The sequence below is a fragment of the Budorcas taxicolor genome, chromosome 20 (assembly GCF_023091745.1).
Source record: "Budorcas taxicolor isolate Tak-1 chromosome 20, Takin1.1, whole genome shotgun sequence".
NCBI classification, from domain to species: domain Eukaryota; kingdom Metazoa; phylum Chordata; class Mammalia; order Artiodactyla; family Bovidae; genus Budorcas; species Budorcas taxicolor.
Window position 1 is genome coordinate 74317155 of NC_068929.1, and position 21529 is coordinate 74338683.

A 21529-nucleotide genomic window follows, 5' to 3' on the forward strand; every position below is an offset into this window, starting at 1 on the left:
CCTCAGCCCGCCCGGGCCCTCAGGCGGCGCCCCGCGCGCTTCAAACCTGCCGCGCGCGGCGCGCCGCCCCCTTACCCGGAAGCGCCGGCGCCAAAGGGCGCGTCACTTCCGGCCGCCGCAGCCGCTTCCGGCCGCCGCAGCCGCTTCCGGCGCGGCCCGGCGAGCTCCGCGGGCGAGGCGGGCGGCGGGCCGGGGCCGGCGCGCGGCGGCCGCGCTCCAGGCGGGGTCGCTGCTGCCCTGGGCGCTGCCGCCATGGGCAAGAAGCACAAGAAGCACAAGGCCGAATGGCGCTCGTCGTACGAGGGTGAGGCGGCGGCGCGCTTTGTGACGCCGGGCGGGTGTTCGCGGCGGCGGGGGCCCGGGCTCGAGGGCGGGGACGCGGGCGCGCTCCCCGGGCCCCGGGGGCGCGGCTCTCAGGCGTCCGCCCCGCTGTCGGCGCGCCCTGGAGAAAAGCGTGGAGCATCCCTTTTCTTTGGCCGTGTTTCCTGAGTCTCTCCCCGCCTGCGCGCTGTCCTCCCGGTGTCAGGGACCCCGCACCGGCGGGCTGCGGCAGGGCGGGAAGGGGGCGACCCGGGACCCGGAGCTAGCGGGCCGGGATTGGGCTCCGGGGCCCCAGGCGTGGTCTGGTTCCTCCGACAGTGGCCTGGAGACCCGCCTTTCGTCCGGTGGAGGATAACTGGGCGGGGAGGGGAAGGACCCCCCCCCCTCCCCCCGCCCCCCGCTACCGTCCTTTGCACTCACCGCCGTCTTTCTCTGATGGTTCTGGCAGTGCCCTGCTCGCCTCAGCTCGGCCTGTCCTCCCACCTTCCCGGACCTCAGTGACCTCCCGGTGTCCCCTCACCTTGGGCCGAGGTGCCGCCGGCTGCGTAGCAGTGTGCGCTGCTGAGCGGCCTCCCCAAGCTCGCACAGTGAAGGCCGCCTCTGTGTCCACAGACTATGCAGACAAGCCCTTGGAGAAGCCCCTGAAGCTGGTCCTCAAAGTTGGAGGAAGCGAAGTGACGGAGCTCTCGGGGTCCGGCCACGACTCCAGTTACTATGATGACAGGTCAGACCATGAGCGGGAGAGACACAAGGAGAAGAAGAAGAAGAAAAAGAAAAAGTCGGAGAAGGAGAAGCACCTTGACGATGAAGAAAGGCGGAAGCGAAAGGTGAACGAGGGCGGCCCGAAACCCCTGGGGCAGAGGTGGACGGAGCCAGGGCTTCTGGGCTTGGGCTGGGGTGTCCTCTCTGGCGGAGTGCGCCCCGCAGAGTCAGGGCCTCCCGTTTCTCGTCTCTCGCCCGGCCCCTGTGGAGGGTCTCTGAAGGGGTGGGGTCTGCAGTGAGAAGGGTCCCGGAAGAGGCTTTTCGCTCTCAGCGCCCCCTTAGAGACGGGAGGTCTGTTGAAGACTGCCTCACTGCTCTCGCTGCCTTGACCCTGCCTCGCAGGAGGAGAAGAAGCGGAAGCGGGAGAAGGAGCACTGCGACACGGAGGGGGAGGCCGACGACTTTGACCCGGGGAAGAAGGTGGAGGTGGAGCCGCCCCCCGACCGGCCGGTGCGGGCCTGCCGGACGCAGCCAGGCGAGTGGCGGCATTCGGGGTGTCCTGGAGCTGGGGGGCTTGTCGTGGGGAGCAGCGGTTGGCTTTCTGCCCTTGGGCTTGGGGAGACGCCTAGGATGGAAGGAGCCACGCTCTCCATTCCCAGGCCTCACAGAGAAGCTGGGCCAGCCTGAGTTTCTTGCTGCTCGCTTTGAGCTTCTAGAGCAGGACTTGGCCTGCTGCAGCTCCTGGCCTCTTAGCGCGAGAGTCCCAAGAAGGTCCTCGGAGATGGGAGGAGGCGAGCGCTGGCGTCAGTCGTTTGGGCCCTTAGATCCCCAGGAGCTGTGCTGGCTTCAGGCGCGGAAACCTGGAAAGCTCCGGCTCCCTCTGATCTGTGTGGGGAGTTCCCTCTGGTTTCAGACTGTCAGGCGCCTCTCGGGGGAGGCATGCTGGCTCTGACTGGAGGTCTGACCACCTCTGATTTGCTGGGGGAGCAGGGAGACATTGTCTTGCGGTCATGGAGGTGGTGTTTGCTGGTAGCCCCACTCCCGGGGAGCAGTGAGACATGGGGCCACTGGGCCTCCTGTGGGGGAGGCAGGTCGGCACAGGGCAGCAGCTGCTCAGCTGGGTGTGGCTGTGGAATGCCTGCGGCTGCTGCTGAGTCGCTTCAGCCGTGTCCGACTCTGTGCGACCCCATAGACGGCAGCTCACCAGGCTCCCCCGTCCCTGGGATTCTCCAGGCAAGAATACTGGAGTGGGTTGCCATTTCCTTCTCCAATGCATGGAAGTGAAAAGCGAAAGTGAAGTTGCTCAGTCACGTCCGACTCTTAGTAACCCCATGGACTGCAGCCCACCAGGCTCCTCCATCCATGGGATTTTCCAGGCAGTGGAATGCCTGCGGTTGCTAGTAATAACTCAGCTCATTCACACCGCCCTGTTGAGTGCCCTCCCCTGTGCCCTCCCCTGTGTGCCTGGAAAGCCTGTGGTCAGATGAGGTTTCCTTGGGCCTCTCCTGGTCTTGCTCAACAGTGTTGCCCTGGTGACCAGAGTGGCCCCAAGGACCCTGGTTCCTTGGTTGAGAAGAGCATTTATAACCCCAGATCTGGGGCTCTGGGTACAGCCTCGGGGACACAGTGAGGAAGACCATAAACATACGTACTCTTGTGGAGGGAAACCTAACTGACTTCTGTGTTCACGTTCCCTGGAAACAGTGCTTTCCTGCTGTGCGTCCAGAGATGCAGTTAATAGTCGGAGTCCTCACAAGAACACCCGTTTTATCCCCGTTTTACTAGTGAGCAGAGGCATGAGCAGAGAATACAGATAGAATGCTATCAGGGCATTCGTTGGCGACTTCTGCTCAAAGTCTTGATTGCATCTTCTTAGCTTGTCTGGAACATCCTAGGCCCAGGAGCGGTGCAGGCTGGGGACAGGGTGGCACGTGATAGCCCATCTTGGTTGTCTCGGAGCGGCCGTGTTGGGGGCTGCTGCTGGGTCCTGCCCCTTTCTCCGGCGGTGTTGGGGGGCTGCTGCTGGGTCCTGCCCCTTTCTCCGGCGGGATTGGGGGGCTGCTGCTGGGTCCTGCCCCTTTCTCTGGCGGGATTGGGGGGCTGCTGCTGGGTCCTGCCCCTTTCTCTGCTGGGGTTGGGGGCTGCTGCTAGGTCCTGCCCCTTTCTCCGGCGGGGTTGGGGGGCTGCTGCTGGGTCCTGCCCCTTTCTCTGGCTGCACTGAGTGGGGACCACGTGTGGGTTTGCTCACCTTCTCATCTGCTCGTGTGAGCCTGGAACAGGAAATAGATTGATAAAAGCCACGAAATTGGCGTTTTCTTTATGGTGAAGTGTTAGCAAAACGCTTTTGTTTAATTTTCCTTTTTCCGTTTTTAAATCGGCAGCTGAAAACGAGAGCACGCCGATTCAGCAGCTGCTGGAGCACTTCCTCCGCCAGCTGCAGAGGTAAAAGGTGCTTCCGAGGGGCTCCTGCTGGGGGCGTCTGAGCTCTTCTCTCTGTGTGCTCTTGCTTCACGGGGGGTGGGCATGCCTGTGGGAGCAGGGCTCAGCGTTCCAAGAACCTCAAGTCAGCACCAGGGATCAAATGCCAGAGGGTGGGGTCATGGCAGGACCCAGGACGGTAGTTTTGGAGTTTTTAGTGTGTCTAAAATACCGCAGTCTGGAAGAGCATGCCGCTGCTAAGTCGCTTCTGTCGTGTCCGACTGTGCGACCTCATAGACGGCAGCCCCCCAGGCTCCCCCGTCCCTGGGATTCTCCAGGCAAGAACACTGGAGTGGACTGCCATTTCCTTCTCCAGTGCATGAAAGTGAAAAGTGAAAGTGAAGTTGCTGAGTCATATCCGACTCTTAGCCACCCCATGGACCGCAGCCCACCAGGCTCCTCTGTCCATAGGATTTTCCAGGCAAGAGTACTGGAGCATAAATTTTGTTAATTTTAAGAAGCAACCTTAGATTTTGGTTAATTGCATCAGATTTTTTACTGTGAGGTGTTTTGTTCAAACACTCAGGTCTTAGGGTTTTCCCAGTTTAAATAGTGATATTTGTGTTTTCAGAAAAGATCCTCATGGATTTTTCGCTTTTCCTGTCACGGATGCAATTGCTCCCGGGTACTCGATGATAATAAAGCACCCGATGGACTTCGGCACCATGAGAGACAAGATCGCAGCCAACGGGTACCAGTCAGTCACGGAGTTCAAGGTAGAGCATCTCATGACCGTAGCCAGCAAGCACCCGTCAGCCGCGGAGCTCAGGCTCGACCGGCGCCCCTCCTGGAGCTGTCGCCAGGGAGCTCCGTGCACGTTCACGCACAGCAGCCTTCACGCGGCTTCGGTTGCTGGCAGTCGCCAGCTTTGTGGGTGTTTCTGTGTTGGGCTGGCGTTTTGAAAACGCGGGGGGCAGTTGTGACTTTCTCCGTGTTTCGGTCTGAAAGTCAGCCTGCGTCTTGCGTGCTAGTGGACATTTGTTCTTGAGCTGCTGCTGTGGCGTAAACGGCCATGTTGGGTCCAGCGAAGGTGTGTTTGATTTGAACTGCAATGTAATTTTTCTAATGTAATTAACTGGGAGTTTAGATTTTTTAGGATCGTGGTTTTTTTGTCTCCTGAGCACTCTATTGCTGACTCTCTGTCTTTTCAGCGCTGGCTGTGAAAGGTGAGAGCTGCTTTTTGGCATTCAGATTCAGGGGAAGATCAAAGCAGATGTTTGTCAGTGTTGACAGTAATGCCGTTTAGAAAAAGGTGTTGCGTTTCTGTCTTAGGTTCTGTTCACTTTGTCCAAGCTTGGCTTTCCTATTTTTGCTTACTGGAGAACTCACTGAAAGTGTTGGCTGACCTGTGACTGAAGGGTGGGTGGGAGAAAAGGAAAGTTTTCCTGGCAAGTTCGGGCAGGTGGTTACCTGCGTCTGTGTCCTGAAGTACACCCGGCCACCTGTGGGCCCAGTCTGGTCAGTCGCCCAGTGACAAAGCTGAGATGTGAAGAGTGCCACCCTGTCCCCCGTCGTGACCTGAGCCTGTCACAGTCGAGACCTGCGACACGGGCTTTGTGGCCTCAGCCCAGCCCTGGGAGTGCTGGCCTGGCGAGGGAAGGGCTCCCGGTGGCACGCACCGCCTTAACAGTCGTTGCCATCCTGAGGCTAACTCCCCTGTCCGGGTGCCCTGAGTAGTTTGGCTGGGGTGACAGTACCGACATTTCAGGCCGTTTACCTTTGATGTAAGTTGCTCACTTATTTTAGGGGAAAGTGTGTTTCTAATGGTACCAGAGTAACCATCTGTAGGCAGAATTCCAAATTCTATGAAAAACTTCAGAGAGGGGGCGTGCCCACCTCTCAGTTTATCCCTCTGCTTTGCTTAAAAGAACTGGTGGTTGGTTCTTGTTCCTGTTAATGTCTGAGTTCCTTCCGAGGAGAGGGAAGGGGGCGGGTCAGGAAAGAAGCGGAGGAACCAGCATTTTACCCCCGTGAAGTGTGTGTGCTGCGTCCAGAACGGATGGCACAGTGTGGCAAGCTTCCCATGCAAGTGTTTCTGTGGAGTGAAGACCAACGAACAGTTAGGAGAATTTCTCAAAGTTTAAAAAATGACTCTTGAATTACTCAGCCATAAAAAAGAGTGAAATGTTATTTCGCTTTTGCAGCAACATTTGCAGCAACTTGGATGAAATTAGAGGTTATCCTGAGTGAAGTGAGTCAGGCAAGTGTTACATGGCATCACTTACATGGGGAATCTAAATGGCGATGCAAATGAACTTGTCTACACAACAGAGACAGAACAGAGGGCTGGCTGCTGGAAGGGCAGGGCTGGGGGCAGCAGATCAGGGCTTCAGCAAGAACAGACACAAACTGCTACGTGCAGGCAGTTACTCTGTGCAACAGGGAAGTATACTTAGTATCTTATAATAAGCTGTGACTGAAAATGAGCTGAAAAGTTGTCCATAGATTAAAGGAAAGGTCTTCTTTAGAGCGGAGAGCCGCGTCTGCTCTCCAGGGTGTCCAGCATCTCCTTTGGTGTCCTTTGGTAGGAGAAAGGCCTTTAGAGAGGAGAACCGCATCTGCTCTCCAGGGTGTCCAGCGCCTCCTTTGGCGGCTTTGGCAGGGAAAAGGCCGCCTTTAGAGCAGAGAGCCGCGTCTGCTCTCCAGGGTGTTCAGCGCTTCCTTTGGCGGCTTCGGCAGGAAGCTCGAGTCTGCTGGTGTCTGTGTGGCTCCACATCCAGGGAACTGTCTCCTTTCCAGGCAGACTTCAAGCTGATGTGCGACAATGCGATGACGTACAACAGGCCGGACACCGTGTACTACAAGCTAGCCAAGAAGATCCTGCACGCCGGCTTCAAGATGATGAGCAAAGTGAGGGCCTCTGGTGGCGGGCGTGGGGCTGCGGCTGGGCGCCACGCCGCCGCCGCCGCGCCGTGGCTCTCACACCCGAACGGAGGCTCACAGCGAATGCCGTGCTCCGTCCATGCCCCCCGGCCTCAGCACGGGCCCTCTGCTCTAGGGAGCCCCCAGCCAGCCGCCCTTGCGAGCACGCCCCTCCTCCAGACACACCCCCCTCTCTGCTCCTGCCCATGGCCATGTCCCCAGCAGGCTCGGGGCGGAGCTCCAGACGCGTGGGTCTCGCTGGCTTGCGGCCTGCCTCGTGGGTTCGGCGTGTGTGGCTGCCTCCCAGAGCCCAGCACCCCGCCTCCAGCCCCGGGGCCCCCCTCTGTCCCGTGAGCCAGGCTGCATGTGCCACGTGTTAGGACCAGGGCCGGCCTCACCAGCCTCGGGGACGCGCCCCGCCCCCGGAGGGTTAGCCGCCAGGCCGGGCGAGGCTGCGGCCACCCCCCCCACCCCCCTGCTTCGTCGGTGCTGTGGCCGGAGGGAGAGGTCAAGCCCGCGGCTCTGTGCTTTCTGGTTCCAGGAGCGGCTCTTAGCTCTGAAGCGCAGCATGTCGTTTATGCAGGACATGGATTTCTCTCAGCAGGCGGCTCTTCTGGGCAACGAAGACACGGCTGCCGAGGAGCCTGTCCCCGAGGTCGTGCCCGTGCACATAGAGACGGCCAAGAAGTCCAAGCGGCCGAGTAGAGAAGTCATCAGGTAGAGCCGCCCACCCGCCTGGCCCTGCGGGCGCTGATGCCCTCGCTGCTGGTGGGCGCCGCATCCCAGCTCGTCTTGCTCAAGGCAGCTGGGACGGAGGCTGCACCCTATGTTCACACAGAAGCAACCCCCCTCACTGCCCACTCGAGAGTGCAGTGGCTCGTGGTGGCGGTCCCCATCCTGCCAAGACTGTCAGGAGGCCTGGGCCCTGGGGTCGGTCGCAAGGGGTGCAGTTCTCCACTCTGGCCCCCCCTCCCCACGTGCTGGTGCAGCGACAGGCCCTGTAGGGAGTCACGGCCACCCCTGCGGGTCTCGGGGGCACGGGCTGAGCCACCTTCACCGGCCACGCTCACACTCGGTCCCGGGTGTGGCTCGCCAGGCCTGCTGCCCGGCCGCTGCTGCTACCGTGTCCTGTGAATTCTCGCTGCCCCTCCACTCCCGAGGGGCCCCTCGTGCAGGACGTGTGCCGGTGGTCAGGGCTCCGCGTCCCCGGCTCGGGGGCTCCGTGGTGCCATCGTAGGTGACAGCTCGGGTCAGGGCGGGCAAGGGCCTGTGTCTGGGCTCCTGCAGCTGGGGCCCTGGCTGTGAGGGGCTTCCTGTAGACTTGGGACCCCAGAGGGCTCGCCCCGCACTCATTGGAGGGGTTCCACCACTCTGCTTCTAGAGCCTTCCACGAGGAGACCCCCTCCCTTGGGTGCTGGCAGCTGCCCCTCTTTCCTCTGCCATCTCGGGGCACTCTGGGGCCTGGGGGCTGCTCACAGCCCGGGCTCACGGCCAGCGCCCCGACCCTGCACGGAGCTGCTGCTGCTGTTGGTCCAGTGCCTGAGCGACGCTGTTGGCAGCGAGGCCCTGTTGCCCTAGGGTGACCGGAAGCCGGGGCTGAGACCCAGGGCCCTCGGCTCGGCTGGCGCCCACGCACCGTAGCCCGCGGAGGGTCAGGCGCGTGTGCCCCCCGCCACACCCTCTGCCACCGTGGGTGGGCCTCCGGGAGGGCAGGCCTGACTCGTGTGTGTCCCCGCCTCACAGCTGCGTGTTCGAGCCGGAGGGGAATGCCTGCAGCCTGACAGACAGCACCGCGGAGGAGCACGTCCTGGCACTGGTGGAGCACGCGGCCGACGAGGCCCGGGACAGGATAAGCCGGCTGGTGCCCGGCGGCAAGGTAGCGCCCCCGCAGGGCGGCCGTGTCACCTGCCAGGCGCTGGCCTGTCGGTACGACCGAGCCTCAGTGGTCGTCGTGAGTGTCTGGCTGGAGCGCCGCCATATCCTGGTGCCGTTGTCACTGGGGGGTTAGCGCCTCGTCCCCGCGGCTGCCCCTGGCCGCCTCCTGGGAGCGGGGGTGGCGTGTGGTGTGCAGGTCGCCAGCCAGCAGAGGGTTGCGCTCTGTCTCTGGGCCGAGGCCAAGCCTGCCCTGCCTCTCCGCGGTGGCACGTCCTCTCCGTGTTCTTGGGGTCTGCGCCCGTGCAGTCTCCACGGGTCTGACCAGGCGTGAACCGGTCCTCAGGGCCCGCCCTGCTCTGCATACCTACTCTCTGACACAGGAGGCATCCGGTAGGCTTGGCAGGAATCACATGGGCCAGTGGCTTCAGATTTCCTGGTGATTGTTAGCGAGGACACAGGCAAAGTTAACCCTGGTGTTTTGTTTGACCCGGGGTGTCTAACGTTCTATTTTTGCAAAACGTATGTGGAAACCTAGTTGAACTTTCTATTTATCCTAAGGCTGCAGAGGTTTTAACGTAAGAACCGTGAAGTGGTAGCAGTTGGGATGTGTCGGGTTATATGAGACACACCACGTTTTACGTCACCTGTTTCCTGCTGGTTGCACGTGCCTGCTGTAAGGTGTGAGGTCCCCGTGTGGTCACGTGGCAGCTCTGTGTGTCAAGCCTGGTGTACGCCGTGGTGGCTCCTCAGCCCCGGAGTCAGCGCTTCCGCAGTGAGCACTGACTCCTCACAGACAAGGGCGCCCCGTCCTGTCTGGGCCCGGGTGCACAGAGAGCTGGGACGGCCACAGCTGTCCGTGCGTCCGTCTGTGCAGCCTGCCCTGACTCAGTTCACCAAAGGCCATGCGTCCACACTGAGACCTCAGGTCTGCCCACACCCGAGGGTCCTCTGCTCCTTGCGGGCTCGAGGCTGCAGTGAGGAGCCCTGCCGTCCCCCGCGCCCCATCCCTGGGCTCCCCTGCACTGGTGCACGCGGCTGCTCCCAGCCTGTAAAGCGGCCCTGCTCCCGGCTGGAGCTCAGTTTAGATGGAGGCGGGCTCCGTGTGTGTGGGGCGGGGCCTCTGGTCTCCTTGGCCAGGCTCTGCCCCAGCTCGCGTTGGTCAGGCTTCCAGCTCCTGGAAAAGGCTGTTTCTGGGGAGTGTTGTGTGTCCTTGAAGCTCCTGGTCGTGAGGGTCCTGGGAGCTCGGCTCAGGAGCTCCTCTGTGGCACACGTGTGCCCAGGGTCGTATGCTCACGGCACGAGGCGTGTCTGTGGTCTCTGGGGGTGGGGAGCTCTGTGGTTGTTCAGGGTTTACTCAGGACAGGCCGTCCTCAGAGGCCACGGTTCTCCTGGCCCCTTAAGGGCGTCCTGCTTCGGGGGAGCCCTGGGCGGGGCCTGGAGGCCGCAGGGGGTTGGGGGCGTGGGGGCCCTGGAGGCCGCAGGGGGTTGGGGCCGCGGGCACTCAGGCTGTTCTCTTGCAGATGGGCTACTTGAAGAAGAATGGGGATGGAAGTCTGCTCTACAGCGTGGTCAACACGGCCGGGCTGGATGCCGACGGTGCGTGCCCGCCCCCCACCCGACCCTGTCTGCTGACCGGCCCCGTCCCTGACCTCCACGCCTTGGTGACGTGTAGATGAGGCATGGCCCATCGCCCACGTGGCAGGATGCAGTGTAGTCAGGGGTCCTCTGTGGGTGTGGAGGGCAGGAGCTGGCCACTTTAACCGTCAGCTGGAGTAAATCGTAGCGTTCTCGATAAAAGAGAACAGGCAAGCTGGTTCTTCTCTGAGCGCGAGATTGAGGTTCTGATGGGGACGTGGAGACCTATCAGGCCCCAGTCCCCATGGGAACCATCCACAGGCCTGTCAGGAGGCGGAGGCAGCCGTGCTGCCCCTGTAGCACGTGGCCTGAGGCCTGAGGTGGGATCCGTGGCGTGACTTGGGGTTGTGTTGCCGCGCAGTGGGCCGATCGTTGGCTTTCCACTCTGAAACCGCGGGCAGCCAGGGTTTCAGGGTGTTGCCGGCTGTGTAGACCTGAATTCAGATGGTTCCAGGGGCCCCCAGGCTGTGCTCCCACACGCCCCTGCTGCTGCGTGCGGCTGGGGCCCGCCTGTTCACGAGCCCGGTCCCCTTGCAGAGGAGGAGACCCACCCGGTGGACCTGAGCTCACTGTCCAGCAAGCTGCTGCCTGGCTTCACCACGCTGGGCTTCCGGGAGGAGCGGAGGAGCCGAGGTGAGGCACCACCCCCGACCCAGCGGCTGCTGCGTCAGGCCCAGCTCTGGGTCTGATCACGCTCGGGGGCGTCCCGGGAGGGGCAGGAGCTGGAGCCCAGAGGGCAGGACCCGCCTCTGCGTCGGCCGTTGTGGGGGGCTCCTCCCCACGCTCAGCTGCCCTGCGCGTGCTGGTGGTCCAGTGACGCCACTTAAAGTGCCTCCAACAAAGTCACTATTCCTCCACTTGGGGGCCATGACACTGTAGGCAGCGGACAGACCCCCTGCCTGGAGGCTCCTGAGAACTCGGTGCGGGGAGCACGTGGGCTCTGTGGGGCCTCCGTGGTCCCTGGAGACGTGGCGTGCACGTGGCCCGTGTGTGTGAGTCCCTCACGTCGGCGCCCGCACCCCCCCCAGTCACCTTCCTCTCCAGCGCCAGCACCGCGCTCTCCACACACAACAACTCCGTGTTTGGCGACTTGAAGGCTGACGAGGTGGAGCTGCTGTACTCGGCCTACGGAGACGAGACGGGCGTGCAGTGTGCACTGAGGTGGGTGGGCTGGCCAGCATCTGTGGCAGGCTGCAGGCCGTGGTGGTGCTCAGTAAGATGACTGGCCTCTGCTGGTGGCCTCGAAGCTCAGGTAACTGGACCAGGTTTTCAAGGGGATGACGATCCAGGCCAGAGCCTGCAAGAGCCTGGTGTGACCCACCGTGCTCCGGGAAAACCAAGGTCACAGCCATCCAGGGGCTCTTGCGCCCGTGTGTCGGCTCAGGCTGCCAAGACCAGGTGTCTGCAACGGCACCCGCGCCTTGGAGGCGGGATCCAAGCTCCTCCTGAGGCCTGGCTGCTGGGTGCAGAGGCTGCCCTCCTCAGCTCCTCCCCCGAGTCCTCCCCCAGCGCCTCCCTCCCCTGCGGTGTCCTCCCCCAGCTTCACTGTGCATCTCGAGCTCCTTTGCTCTGGGGACGCTGAGGGCCACCATGAAGGCTTCATCTTAACTGAATTCCCTCTAAGGCCCCCGTCTCCGTGTACAGCTGTGTTTGAGGGGCAGGGGGTCAAGGCCTCAGCGTGTGATGTTGGGGGCATAGTTCAGCCCCAGTTGTGACAGGTGTGGTACTACAGTTAGTGATCTGGTATTGCACCTGTGGACTGGGGTTTGTGTTTTTTCATTCCTGAGAGAGGACCATTCATTTAGCGTTTAGTGTCACAGCTGTGACAGCTGTGCTGGTCGGTGAGAAACGGAGTCTCCTCACGTTAGATCTCGGTCTCACTCCAGAAACAGCGTGGAGTGCGTGTGAAGAGCATGCAGGGATCCGTTAGCCTCCAGTGCAGTGAACGAGTAGCTGACCCGACGTCTGTGCAGGAAAAGGGATAGAGGAGGGGCCGAGAGGGGGGCGTGATGGCGGAGGGTGGCCTCCCAGGAGGTGGCCCTGTATCGTCCCGCCCCGGCACTCGGCTCTGGGGCCCGCCGCCCTTGGTCCAGGCAGCCGGACGCTGGGCGCAGAGTCCAGGCAGCCAGACACTAGGTACGGAGTCCAGGCAGCCGCCCTTGGTCCAGGCAGCTGGACGCTGGGCGCAGAGTCCAGGCAGCCAGACGCTAGGTACGGAGTCCAGGCAGCCGCCCTTGGTCCAGGCAGCTGGACGCTGGGCACAGAGTCCAGGCAGCCGCCCTTGGTCCAGGCAGCCGGATGCTGGGCGTGGAGTCCAGGCAGCCACCCTTGGTCCAGGCAGCTGGGCACTGGGCGCAGAGTCCAGGCAGCCAGATGCTAGGTACGGAGTCCAGGCAGCCGGACGCTGGGCGTGGAGTCCAGGCAGCCACCCTTGGTCCAGGCAGCCAGACGCTGGGTGCAGAGTCCAGGCAGCCGCCCTTGGTCCAGGCAGCCGGATGCTGGGCGTGGAGTCCAGGCAGCCACCCTTGGTCCAGGCAGCTGGACGCTGGGTGCAGAGTCCAGGCAGCCAGACGCTAGGTACGGAGTCCAGGCAGCCGCCCTTGGTCCAGGCAGCCGCCCTTGGTCCAGGCAGCCGGATGCTGGGCGTGGAGTCCAGGCAGCCGCCCTTGGTCCAGGCAGTGACGCTGGGTGCGGAGTCAGGCCCACGGCCGTGTGAAGGCCTTGCCCTCAGCGCTCCTTCAGGCCTGGCTGTGCTGCTTGGACTGTGGGCTCTGCTCCCAGCTTCTGTTCTCAACGTGTGGCCTCTGTTTTAAACTCGCTAGCATGGTTTGGGATTTTCTCACTTTCTTACGGTCCAAAATGACCCCAGAGGTGCTCCCAGCCCACCCAGTGTGGAGCCCTCCGTGTGATTTCTCCTTCATTTCCTTGTGTCCCTGAACCCAAAACAGACGTGGGTGCTCTCATAAAGTGGGCGTGAGGGCTTAGGTGTGCAGACGCCTTGCTCTCCGCTTTGCCTTCCCTTTGTTTCTTGTTTTGGGGTCACTGTTGTCCACCTTCCACCCGCCCCATCTGGACCTCGGGGGTGGGCAGCTTCGGGGGTGGGAGGGTGAGGAACGCAGGTCCCAGCTGCTCTCACGGCCCCCTCCAGCTTGCAGGAGTTCGTGAAGGATGCCGGGAGCTACAGCAAGAAGCTCGTGGACGACCTGCTGGACCAGATCACGGGTGGGGACCACTCACGGATGCTCTTCCGGCTGAGGCAGGTAGGCGCCAGGTGTGGCGAGCAGGGGGTGTGGCGAGCAGGGGGTGTGGCGAGCAGGGGGTGTGGCGAGCAGGGGGTGTGGCGAGCAGGGGGTGTGGCGAGCAGGGGGTGTGGCGAGCAGGGGGTGTGGCGAGCAGGGGGTGTGGCGAGCAGGGGGTGTGGCGAGCAGGGGGTGTGGCGAGCAGGGGGTGTGTGTGAGCAGGGGGTGTGTGTGAGCAGGGGGTGTGTGTGAGCAGGGGGTGTGGCGAGCAGGGGGTGTGGCGAGCAGGGGGTGTGGCGAGCAGGGGGTGTGGCGAGCAGGGGGTGTGCGTGAGGTGGCCTGGAGCTATTCCTCCCCGCGGGTCGGCTGCCTTCCAGGGAAACCTAAGAAGGACGCCCTCGTCTGGCACGTGTTGTCCCTTTTTAGACCTGCCTTTGTTCATCAGCTGTCACCTTCCATCGTCCTGAAAAACGCCCTTTTATCTTCAAGGGCCTTTTCATTTATCTGAGAACTGTCTTTTACTTTCATGTTTGAAGCGTGTCTTCCTGGTGTGGACACCTAGGTCGATGTCTTAGCCTCTTTATGGAGTGATGTCTGACTCACCTGTGGCTGAGGAAGTGTCTGCAGTCACTTGTATTTTTATTTTCCATTTGTAGTATGTCTTTTTTTGGTCAGGATCAGGATTGGCAAACTTTGGCCTGTGAGCTAACAATGTTTTTTTTTACAGATTTTGAGTGTTTTAGAAAGTAGAAATGGAGAGCGTGCCACACCCTGTGCGTGACCACAAAGCCTCGAATGTTCCCTCTCCAGCCATTTTGGGTTTCTTTTTGTACACAGTACTAGAGGAACAGTTCAATCTCACTTCTTCGCCTGTAACATTGTGGTTTTTCCAGCACTGCTTATTGAATAGACTCTCTTCTTGCATTGGAAGAGTTAATGTTGTTAAAATGATCACATACTCCAAGGCAATCCATAGATATAGTGCAGTCCCTATCAAAACATCAGTGGCATTTTTCAGAAAGCTGGAACAAATGATTTTAAAGTTTACACAGAGGCACAGGAGACGAGAGAGAGCCCGGGGGCATCACTCATGCAGATTTCAGCTGTGCCGCTGAGCTGCGGGAATCCGAGCAGCGCAGTGCCGGCACTGAACTGGCTGCATAGACAAGTGGAGGATGGAGAGCCCAGAAGGAGAGCCAGGCACGTGCGGCCAGCTCAGGCCAGAGCGCTCTGGTCGCGTTAGTGAGCGTGAGCTGCTCAGGGCGGCGCAGCTTCAGGCCGTTGGTGCTTGTCGGTGCTGCGTCTCACTCCGCGACCGCGTGGGCGCAGCCCGCTAGGCTCCTCTGTCCTCCAGTGTCCCCTGGAGTTTGCTCAGACTCACTTCCATTGAGTCGGTGATGCCATCCAACCATCTCCTCCGCTGGTCTCAGCACCACCCCCACCACCCCACCCCCGCCCCGCCGCCCGCCAGGTCAGCTGTCCTCCAGGTGAAGCCCCAGCCCAGCGTCTGACTGCCCTCTGTTTCCCACCCCTGGGGCTGCGGGTGCAGCCTGGGGGCTCTCGCGCCTTCACGGCAGTCTTGTCCCAGGTGGTCTCGTGGGTGCCCAGCCCGCCAGGGGTCTCAGCTGGTCTTGTGTGGCAGGCGCTGCGGCAGCCTCGCTCTGGCTGTGGCCTGTGAGGCCTGCTCGGGTCGCAGGCGGGCCTGTCCCACCTCGTGGGTGAGTGGGAGGGTGAGCACGCGTGCTTCTGGGTGCAGCTCCTGTGAGGTTGGCTCCTGTCTGATTCTTTGTAGAGGAGAAGCGTTCCGATGAAGCCTCCGGATGAAGTGAAGGTGGGTTCCATGGACAAGTTATAGACAGTAAAAGCCTAGTGGTTCAGGTCCCCGTGAGGATGTTGCGTGTGGCCTTTGAGACGGCGCCAGTGAGAGGAGCTTCAATCCCTTTGCTGAGGAGGAAAGTGAGATGGTCCGACGTGACCTGGCCTGAGGGTGTGCAGCCGGCAGGGGCTCCTCCCGGGAGTGGGCTCGCTGGTGGGCGAGGGCGGTCAGCAGGGACGGCCCAGGGCCTTGCCAGCCCCCGAGGACGCGGTCCACTGCGGTCTCTGCCCCGCTCTGCAGTGACCTGGGGCACGTTTGGCCCCAGCTCTGAAACTGCCTGTATGGGCAGCAGCCCTGGGACTGGGCCGAGCTGTGGGGGTCACCAGCCTCCCTGATGGGGCCTCGCGGGGCAGAGGTCAGGGCAGGTCAGGTGCCCGTCAGCCAGGCCCTTGACTGACGGAGATGGGAGAGGGTGCCAGCCGAGGGCGCGTGTCTCCCCGCGTGTGCAAGGCAGCCAGGCATCTGCTTGGTCTCTGTCTGGGCTTTGCAACACGTGTGGTGTTAGGCGCTGGCCCCACACGGCCTGCGAGGATCTGGGGCTGGCTGCAGCCGCCTGAGCCGGGACCTGCCCCCCCGACCCTGCTCCCGACCCCGACCGGCCCACAGCAGGGCCCCTGCAGGTCAGCCCAGAGGAGGCAAGGACCTGCCACGCTGTCTGTCGAGTTCCTGAAGGAGCCTGGCCTCGAGTCCCGGGCATCTCCCCGGAGACCCCCCAGCATCTGCGGGTCTCTCTCCAGTCCCCCTCGCGCCCATGGGTCCCCGGGGACCAGTGCCCTTCCCAGCTGCTCCAGGTGGAGGCGTGCCCTGGGGAGCTCAGGCCCTGTGCTCCCCAGGCTGCGGCATGGTCCCCCGTCTGTGGGCTCCTCGCACGCACAGGGCACAGCCACCCGGCCTCTGTCCCCGGGTGGTGGGTGGGCACCAGCTCGCTGCCTTTCCTCCATCTCACATGGCTTGTCTCCCGCAGGCTGGGGACCCTCTCGGGGACGGCAGCTCCACGCTGGACTTCATGGCCATGAAGCCCTACTCGGACGTCTCACTGGACATCTCTGTGCTCGGCTGTCTAGGTAGGTTGTGCCGGGCACCGTGCTGTGCCTGTTCCCGGGAGGGTGGCTCAGCCCAGCCCAGCCCATGGGCCCTCGAATGACGACCCCACCCCAGCCCCTGTCCTCAGGACCCCCCAGCCACCCAGCCCCCAGTCCTCAGGACCCCCCAGCCACCCAGCCCCTGTTCTCAGGACCCCCCACCCCTTGTCCTCAGGATCCCCTCCACCCAGCCCCAGTTCTCAGGACCCCCCACCCCCACCCAGCCCCTTGTCCCCAGGACCTGCCCACCACCCAGCCCCTGTCCTCAGGACCCCCCACCCCACCCCCTGTTCTCAGGATCCTCCCCACCTTGTCCCCAGGACCCCGAGTGGCTCCCGGCAGGGCTCGCCGGGCGCGCTCTGACCTCCGCCCATCCCTGGGTCCCCTGGCCCCCTGGGCAGCGGGAGCTCCTGCCGTGGCCGCCGTGCTGCTGCATAGGCCTGGTCGCCGCCCTCACGGCGTGTGCCCCCAGGAGGGTCCTCTGCCCTTGTTGGCCCTGTGTGTGGGCTCTCCCTGCCAGCCCCTTCAGACCTGCTGACACGTGGAATCTGCAGGCGGTCATGCTCGTGGCTTGTCCCAGTGGACAGACCAGGGCCCTCCGGGGGCCGTGCTGGGGGGAGGGGATGCTGCGGGAGCCAGGGTGAGTTTGCAGAGCCCTGTTCCCGCAGAGCCCCCGGCAGCAAGCGTGGCCCCTGTCACCCGCAGCCGGGCGCATCCCCAGGCCCTGGGAGGAAAGCAGGTGGGGGCCCGGCGGGTCCTCTGTCCCTCGGTGCGCCAAGGGCAGCCTGCCGCCTGCCGGCTCCCCTCCCGCCAAGTCCGCCGTCTTCTCCTCTGTCTCGGTGGGCGGGCTGTCACCAGCCCTGTTTGCTCTCTGCCAGGTCTGTTCTTGGGCTGCGTCTCTTTGCTGGGCCCAGGGCCGGGGGTGTGTCTTGAACGTGGGGAGTCTGACTGTAGTTTGTCCCACGCTCACCTGGCCTGATTCAGCCCATCTTCCTCGGGGCATATATTCTCCGCTGGTCTCCAGCCGGGGCAGACATGGCCCTGCAGGCACCGATTGTTGACCCCCAGCTTTCCTGCGTCTTCCCTCCTCCTCGCGTCACGTGTCCTTTCCCTTCTGAGGGTGCGGTGGGTCCCGCTCGCTGCCCCTGCTTCTTGGTTGCGATGTCCCCGGGGCTGAGCCTCCCTGCTTCTTGCCCGCCATGCAGGTGCTGCCTGACGCCCGTGCGGAGCCCCGTATGGCATTCTCCTGGCCTCCTCAGGGTGGGGAGCCGCTTGGCGCAGGAGAGCGTGGCCCCGCCAGTGTGGGGAGGGTCCTGCCGGGCCATCGGGGGGTGCGGCCGGTCATCCGGCGTGCATCGCTCCCCGCTGCACGGCACCTCATGCGGCGCGAGCCCAGCTGGGCAGTGGTGGCCGAGCCAGGCTCAGCCCCGTCTCCGTGTCCACAGGGAAGGTAAAGAAGGAGCTGGACCCCGAGGATGGGCACCTGACCCTGGACGAGACGACGAAGCTCCTTCAGGACCTGCAGGAGGCGCAGGCGGAGCGCGGAGGCTCGCGGCCCTCGTCCAACCTCAGCTCGCTGTCCAACGCCTCTGACCGGGACCAGCACCACCTGGGTAAGGCCCGCCGCACGGCTGCGTGGGTGCCTCAGGGGGGTTGGGGGGCCGGGGGCGCTGCAGGCCCCTACAGGGACTTTGGTCAGGCGGCTGCACTGGGGAGGGGTTGGCGTGGAAGTCAGTCTTGTGAACCGGGGGGCTTGGCCTGAAGATGCCGGGTCCATGTTGGGAAGAGCCCCAGCCGGTCGCGTCCGAGCTGTGGACCCCATAGTGTCATCGCGGAGGGAACGCAGGCTTCTTCCTGCTTCTGCTCCTGAAGCAGCGTGGGCGGCACTGTGCTCCTGTCTGGCCCTTGTGGGGGGTCATGGAGCCTCGGGGGGGTGCACAGGACAGACCTCAGGACCCTTGGTGGAGGGGCGTACAGGACGGACCTCGGGGCCCTTGGTGGTGGTGGAGGCCACAGGACCTCGGGGCCCTCAGTGGGGCGTACAGGACGGACCTCACGGTCCTTGGTGGGGGGTCATGGGACCTCAGGGCTCTCATTTGGGAGGGGCACACTGCTGTCCTTGGTCGGGAGCCCCCGTTGGCACATGAGGGTGGGTGGGTGGTGGGTGGCGACCCTGCCAGGACGGGAGCAGATATCGTCTGCTGGCCCTTGAGCACACTGTTCACGTCCTCAAGGTCCCGCATCAGCTCCAGACATAGCACTGAACTTCCTTTTCTGCGGCCCTGACGTTTGGGGGAGGGGAGGGGAGCGATCAGCCACAGACCGTTGGCTGAAGCTGTCCAAGTAGAGGGTTGGCATTTTGGTCCCATTACCCTGGTGATAGAAGCATGTGAAGAGGCTCCAGGTAACTCTGGGGTGGGTCCCAGCCACGAGGATCCCAAGGCCCTGGTGGACTCGGGGACCCTGGGACTCCTTGGGGTCTGGGGGTCTGAAGACCCCGAGGTCCTGGTAGACTCAGGGTGACCCTGGGGCTCCTTGGGGTCTGGGGGTCTGAAGACCCCGAGGTTCTGGTGGACTCAGGGTGACCCTGGGGCTCCTTGGGGTCTGGGGGTCTGAAGACCCCGACATCCTGGTGGACTCAGGGTGATCCTGGGACTCCTCGGGGTCTGGGAGTGTCCGAGGATCCCTAAAGTCCTGTTGGACTCAGGGTGACCCTGGGACTCCTCGTAGTCTGGGGCTGTCCGAGGATCCCTAAGGTCCTGGTGGACTCAGGGTGACCCTGGGACTCCTCGGGGTCTGGGGGTGTCCGAGGATCCCCAAGGTCCTGGTGGACTCAGGGTGACTCTGGGACTCCTCGGGGTCTGGGGGAGTCCGAGGATCCCCAAGGTCCTGGTGGACTCAGGGTGACCCTGGGACTCCTCGGGGTCTGGGGGTGTCCGAGGATCCCTGGCCCAGGAGCTGCCTTCCTGCAGGATTGACAGCCCTGCTGTGTGGAGGCTCGGTCACCCCTCCCTGGGGCCCTCAGGTGGTCTCTGCCCTGGGTCCGGGGCTCTGGCTGAGCCATGGGCCCAGTTAGCCGCAGCCACAGGACACGCGTCCAGCCGGGCCTCCTGGGCGGCGTGCATGGCAGCGCTGGGCTGATGTGTCCCCCCTCCCGTCACTGCAGGGAGCCCTTCTCGCCTCAGTGTTGGGGAGCAGTCGGAGGCGGCCCACGACCCGTACGAGTTCCTGCAGTCTCCAGAGCCTGCGGTCCCCACAAAGACCTAGCCTGTACGTGGTCTTTGGGGCTTCTCTACTTTGCAGTTTTTATTTGCATGTACAGAGTTTTTGTCAGGAGACAAAGACTTCATCTTGTCCCCTTCGGCCTGCGGGAGCAGCCCCGGGGAGCTGGGGAGCTGTCTGCGATCACGTCGGCTGCACTCGGGTGTGGGGTGCCTGTGGCCAGCCCTGTGCACCCTGGGGTGGGCGCCACTTATAAAGGGTGTGCGAGCAGATTGTGAAGCCAGCGTGATCTGTCTCTGGGCTGCTCCGTGGCGGGGACGTCCCTCTCGGTGCCCTTGTGGACCCACTGCTCAGTCCGCGTCCTCGGGGAGCGGACGTGGGTGAGCCCTGTGTGTACCCTGCCCCACCGAGCCCGCGCCCCCACAGTGCTGGGGCAGGTCACGGCGGGGGCCGCTTGGGGAGCTCTGTTGGGCAGTGGCCCGTCCTGTGGCTGCAGCCGCGGGTCACGCTTTGGAAATGCTTTGTTCTGGATGTGTTTACTGGATGCCTGTTTGTGTCTGCAGATTGTAAATACAGATCTTGATAAAAAGAGACAGTGTCGTGTGCGTCATTTACAGCCCTGCCAGGTGTCCCCTGTTGACTTCATGAAGACCCTTCATTTCTCACTCAGCTTGATGGCCTGCCTTCTTCCTGGTGCTGTCTCCTGCTGTCTCCCCCGCCTCCGGCCCGGCTCTGGGCACCTCAGTGGTGTCCAGAGTCAACGTCTGCTCCCACGCAACGTCCCACTCTGTTTTCCTGCTGTGAAACAAGGTTGGAGCCTCCAGAAGCTCCCTGGCCGCTGGGTGGCCCTGGCGGTACCGCTTGTGGGTGATTGAGCTCATCATCCCTCAAAGCCCCACGGGTGAGGGGCTGGGGTCTGTGATACTCTGGCTGTGGCTGCACATAAGTGTTTCTGGAGAAGCGTGTTCTGTGCAGGAGGCCGTGATGACAATCATCTTAACCAGAGAGTGCTTCCCAGGACGTGTGAAGACACACGGATCAGCAGCCTGGCGGTGCTGCTGTGAGCGGGAGCCGTGGCGCCCGGGACCCCCGAGCCCGGCCCCGCAGAGGGGAGAGCGTGGGTGCTCTCCCGGGACCCCCGAGCCCGGCCCCGCAGAGGGGAGAGCGTGGGTGCTCTCCCGGGACCCCCGAGCCCGGCCCCGCAGAGGGGAGAGTGTGGGTGTGGGCGACTCTACCGCTGTCTCCCGGGACCCCCGAGCGCGGCCCCACAGAGGGGAGAGCGTGGGTGCTCTCCCGGGACCCCCGAGCGCGGCCCCACAGAGGGGAGAGCGTGGGTGCTCTCCCGCGACCCCCGAGCCCGGCCCCGCAGAGGGGAGAACGTGGGTGCTCTCCCGGGACCCCCGAGCGCGGCCCCGCAGAGGGGAGAGCGTGGGTGTGGGCGACTCTACCGCTGTCTCCTGGGACCCCCGAGCCCGGCCCCGCAGAGGGGAGAGCGTGGGTGTGGGCGACTCTACCGCTGTCTCCCGGGACCCCCGAGCCCGGCCCCGCAGAGGGGAGAGCGTGGGTGCTCTCCCGGGACCCCCGAGCCCGGCCCCGCAGAGGGGAGAGCGTGGATGTGGGCGACTCTACCACTGTCTCCCGGGACCCCCGAGCGCGGCCCCGCAGAGGGGAGAGCGTGGGTGCTCTCCCGGGACCCCCGAGCGCGGCCCCGCAGAGGGGAGAGCGTGGGTGTGGGCGACTCTACCGCTGTCTCCCGGGACCCCCGAGCGCGGCCTCGCAGAGGGGAGAGCGTGGGTGCTCTCCCGGGACCCCCGAGCCCGGCCCCGCAGAGGGGAGAGCGTGGGTGCTCTCCCGGGACCCCCGAGCCCGGCCCCGCAGAGGGGAGAGCGTGGGTGCTCTCCCGGGACCCCCGAGCCTGGCCCTGCAGAGGGGAGAGCGTGGGTGTGGGCGACTCTACCGCTGTCTCCCGGGACCCCCGAGCCCGGCCCCGCAGAGGGGAGAGCGTGGGTGTGGGCGACTCTACCGCTGTCTCCCGGGACCCCCGAGCGCGGCCTCGCAGAGGGGAGAGCGTGGGTGCTCTCCCGGGACCCCCGAGCCCGGCCCCGCAGAGGGGAGAGCGTGGGTGCTCTCCCGGGACCCCCGAGCCCGGCCCCGCAGAGGGGAGAGCGTGGGTGCTCTCCCGGGACCCCCGAGCCTGGCCCTGCAGAGGGGAGAGCGTGGGTGCTCTCCTGGGACCC

General features: G+C 63.7%; 1 protein-coding gene across 6 annotated transcripts; it reads left to right on the forward strand.

Moving 5' to 3' along the window:
• The first annotated feature begins 192 nt into the window (after nt 1-192).
• On the forward strand, nt 193-20065 carry BRD9 (bromodomain containing 9). 6 transcript variants are annotated; one of them, XM_052658977.1, is made up of 17 exons: nt 193-304; nt 934-1148; nt 1426-1558; nt 3405-3465; nt 4073-4217; nt 6241-6351; nt 6905-7080; nt 8107-8239; nt 9759-9834; nt 10411-10506; nt 10902-11034; nt 13022-13133; nt 14905-14943; nt 15953-16052; nt 17516-17683; nt 19237-19340; nt 19963-20065. In XM_052658977.1, the coding sequence occupies exons 1-16, from the start codon at nt 253-255 to the stop codon at nt 19335-19337; spliced, it is 1851 nt and encodes a 616-aa protein (XP_052514937.1). In that variant the 5' UTR covers nt 193-252; the 3' UTR covers nt 19338-19340; nt 19963-20065. The 6 variants fall into 6 exon arrangements, with proteins under 6 accessions (XP_052514937.1, XP_052514936.1, XP_052514939.1 ...); XM_052658976.1 differs by lacking the exon at nt 19963-20065 and having other exon boundaries at nt 19237-19870; XM_052658979.1 differs by lacking the exon at nt 19963-20065 and having other exon boundaries at nt 6947-7080; nt 19237-19870.
• The last annotated feature ends 1464 nt before the right edge of the window (nt 20066-21529 follow it).

Bases quoted from the DNA above. Each gene is read 5' to 3' on its own strand.
- BRD9 (XM_052658977.1), top strand. From the start codon at position 253: ATGGGCAAGAAGCACAAGAAGCACAAGGCCGAATGGCGCTCGTCGTAC. The intron at 4,218-6,240 runs GTAGAGCATCTC...TCTCCTTTCCAG, and splicing joins AGTCAGTCACGGAGTTCAAG to GCAGACTTCAAGCTGATGTG. The intron at 8,240-9,758 runs GTAGCGCCCCCG...GTTCTCTTGCAG, and splicing joins GGCTGGTGCCCGGCGGCAAG to ATGGGCTACTTGAAGAAGAA.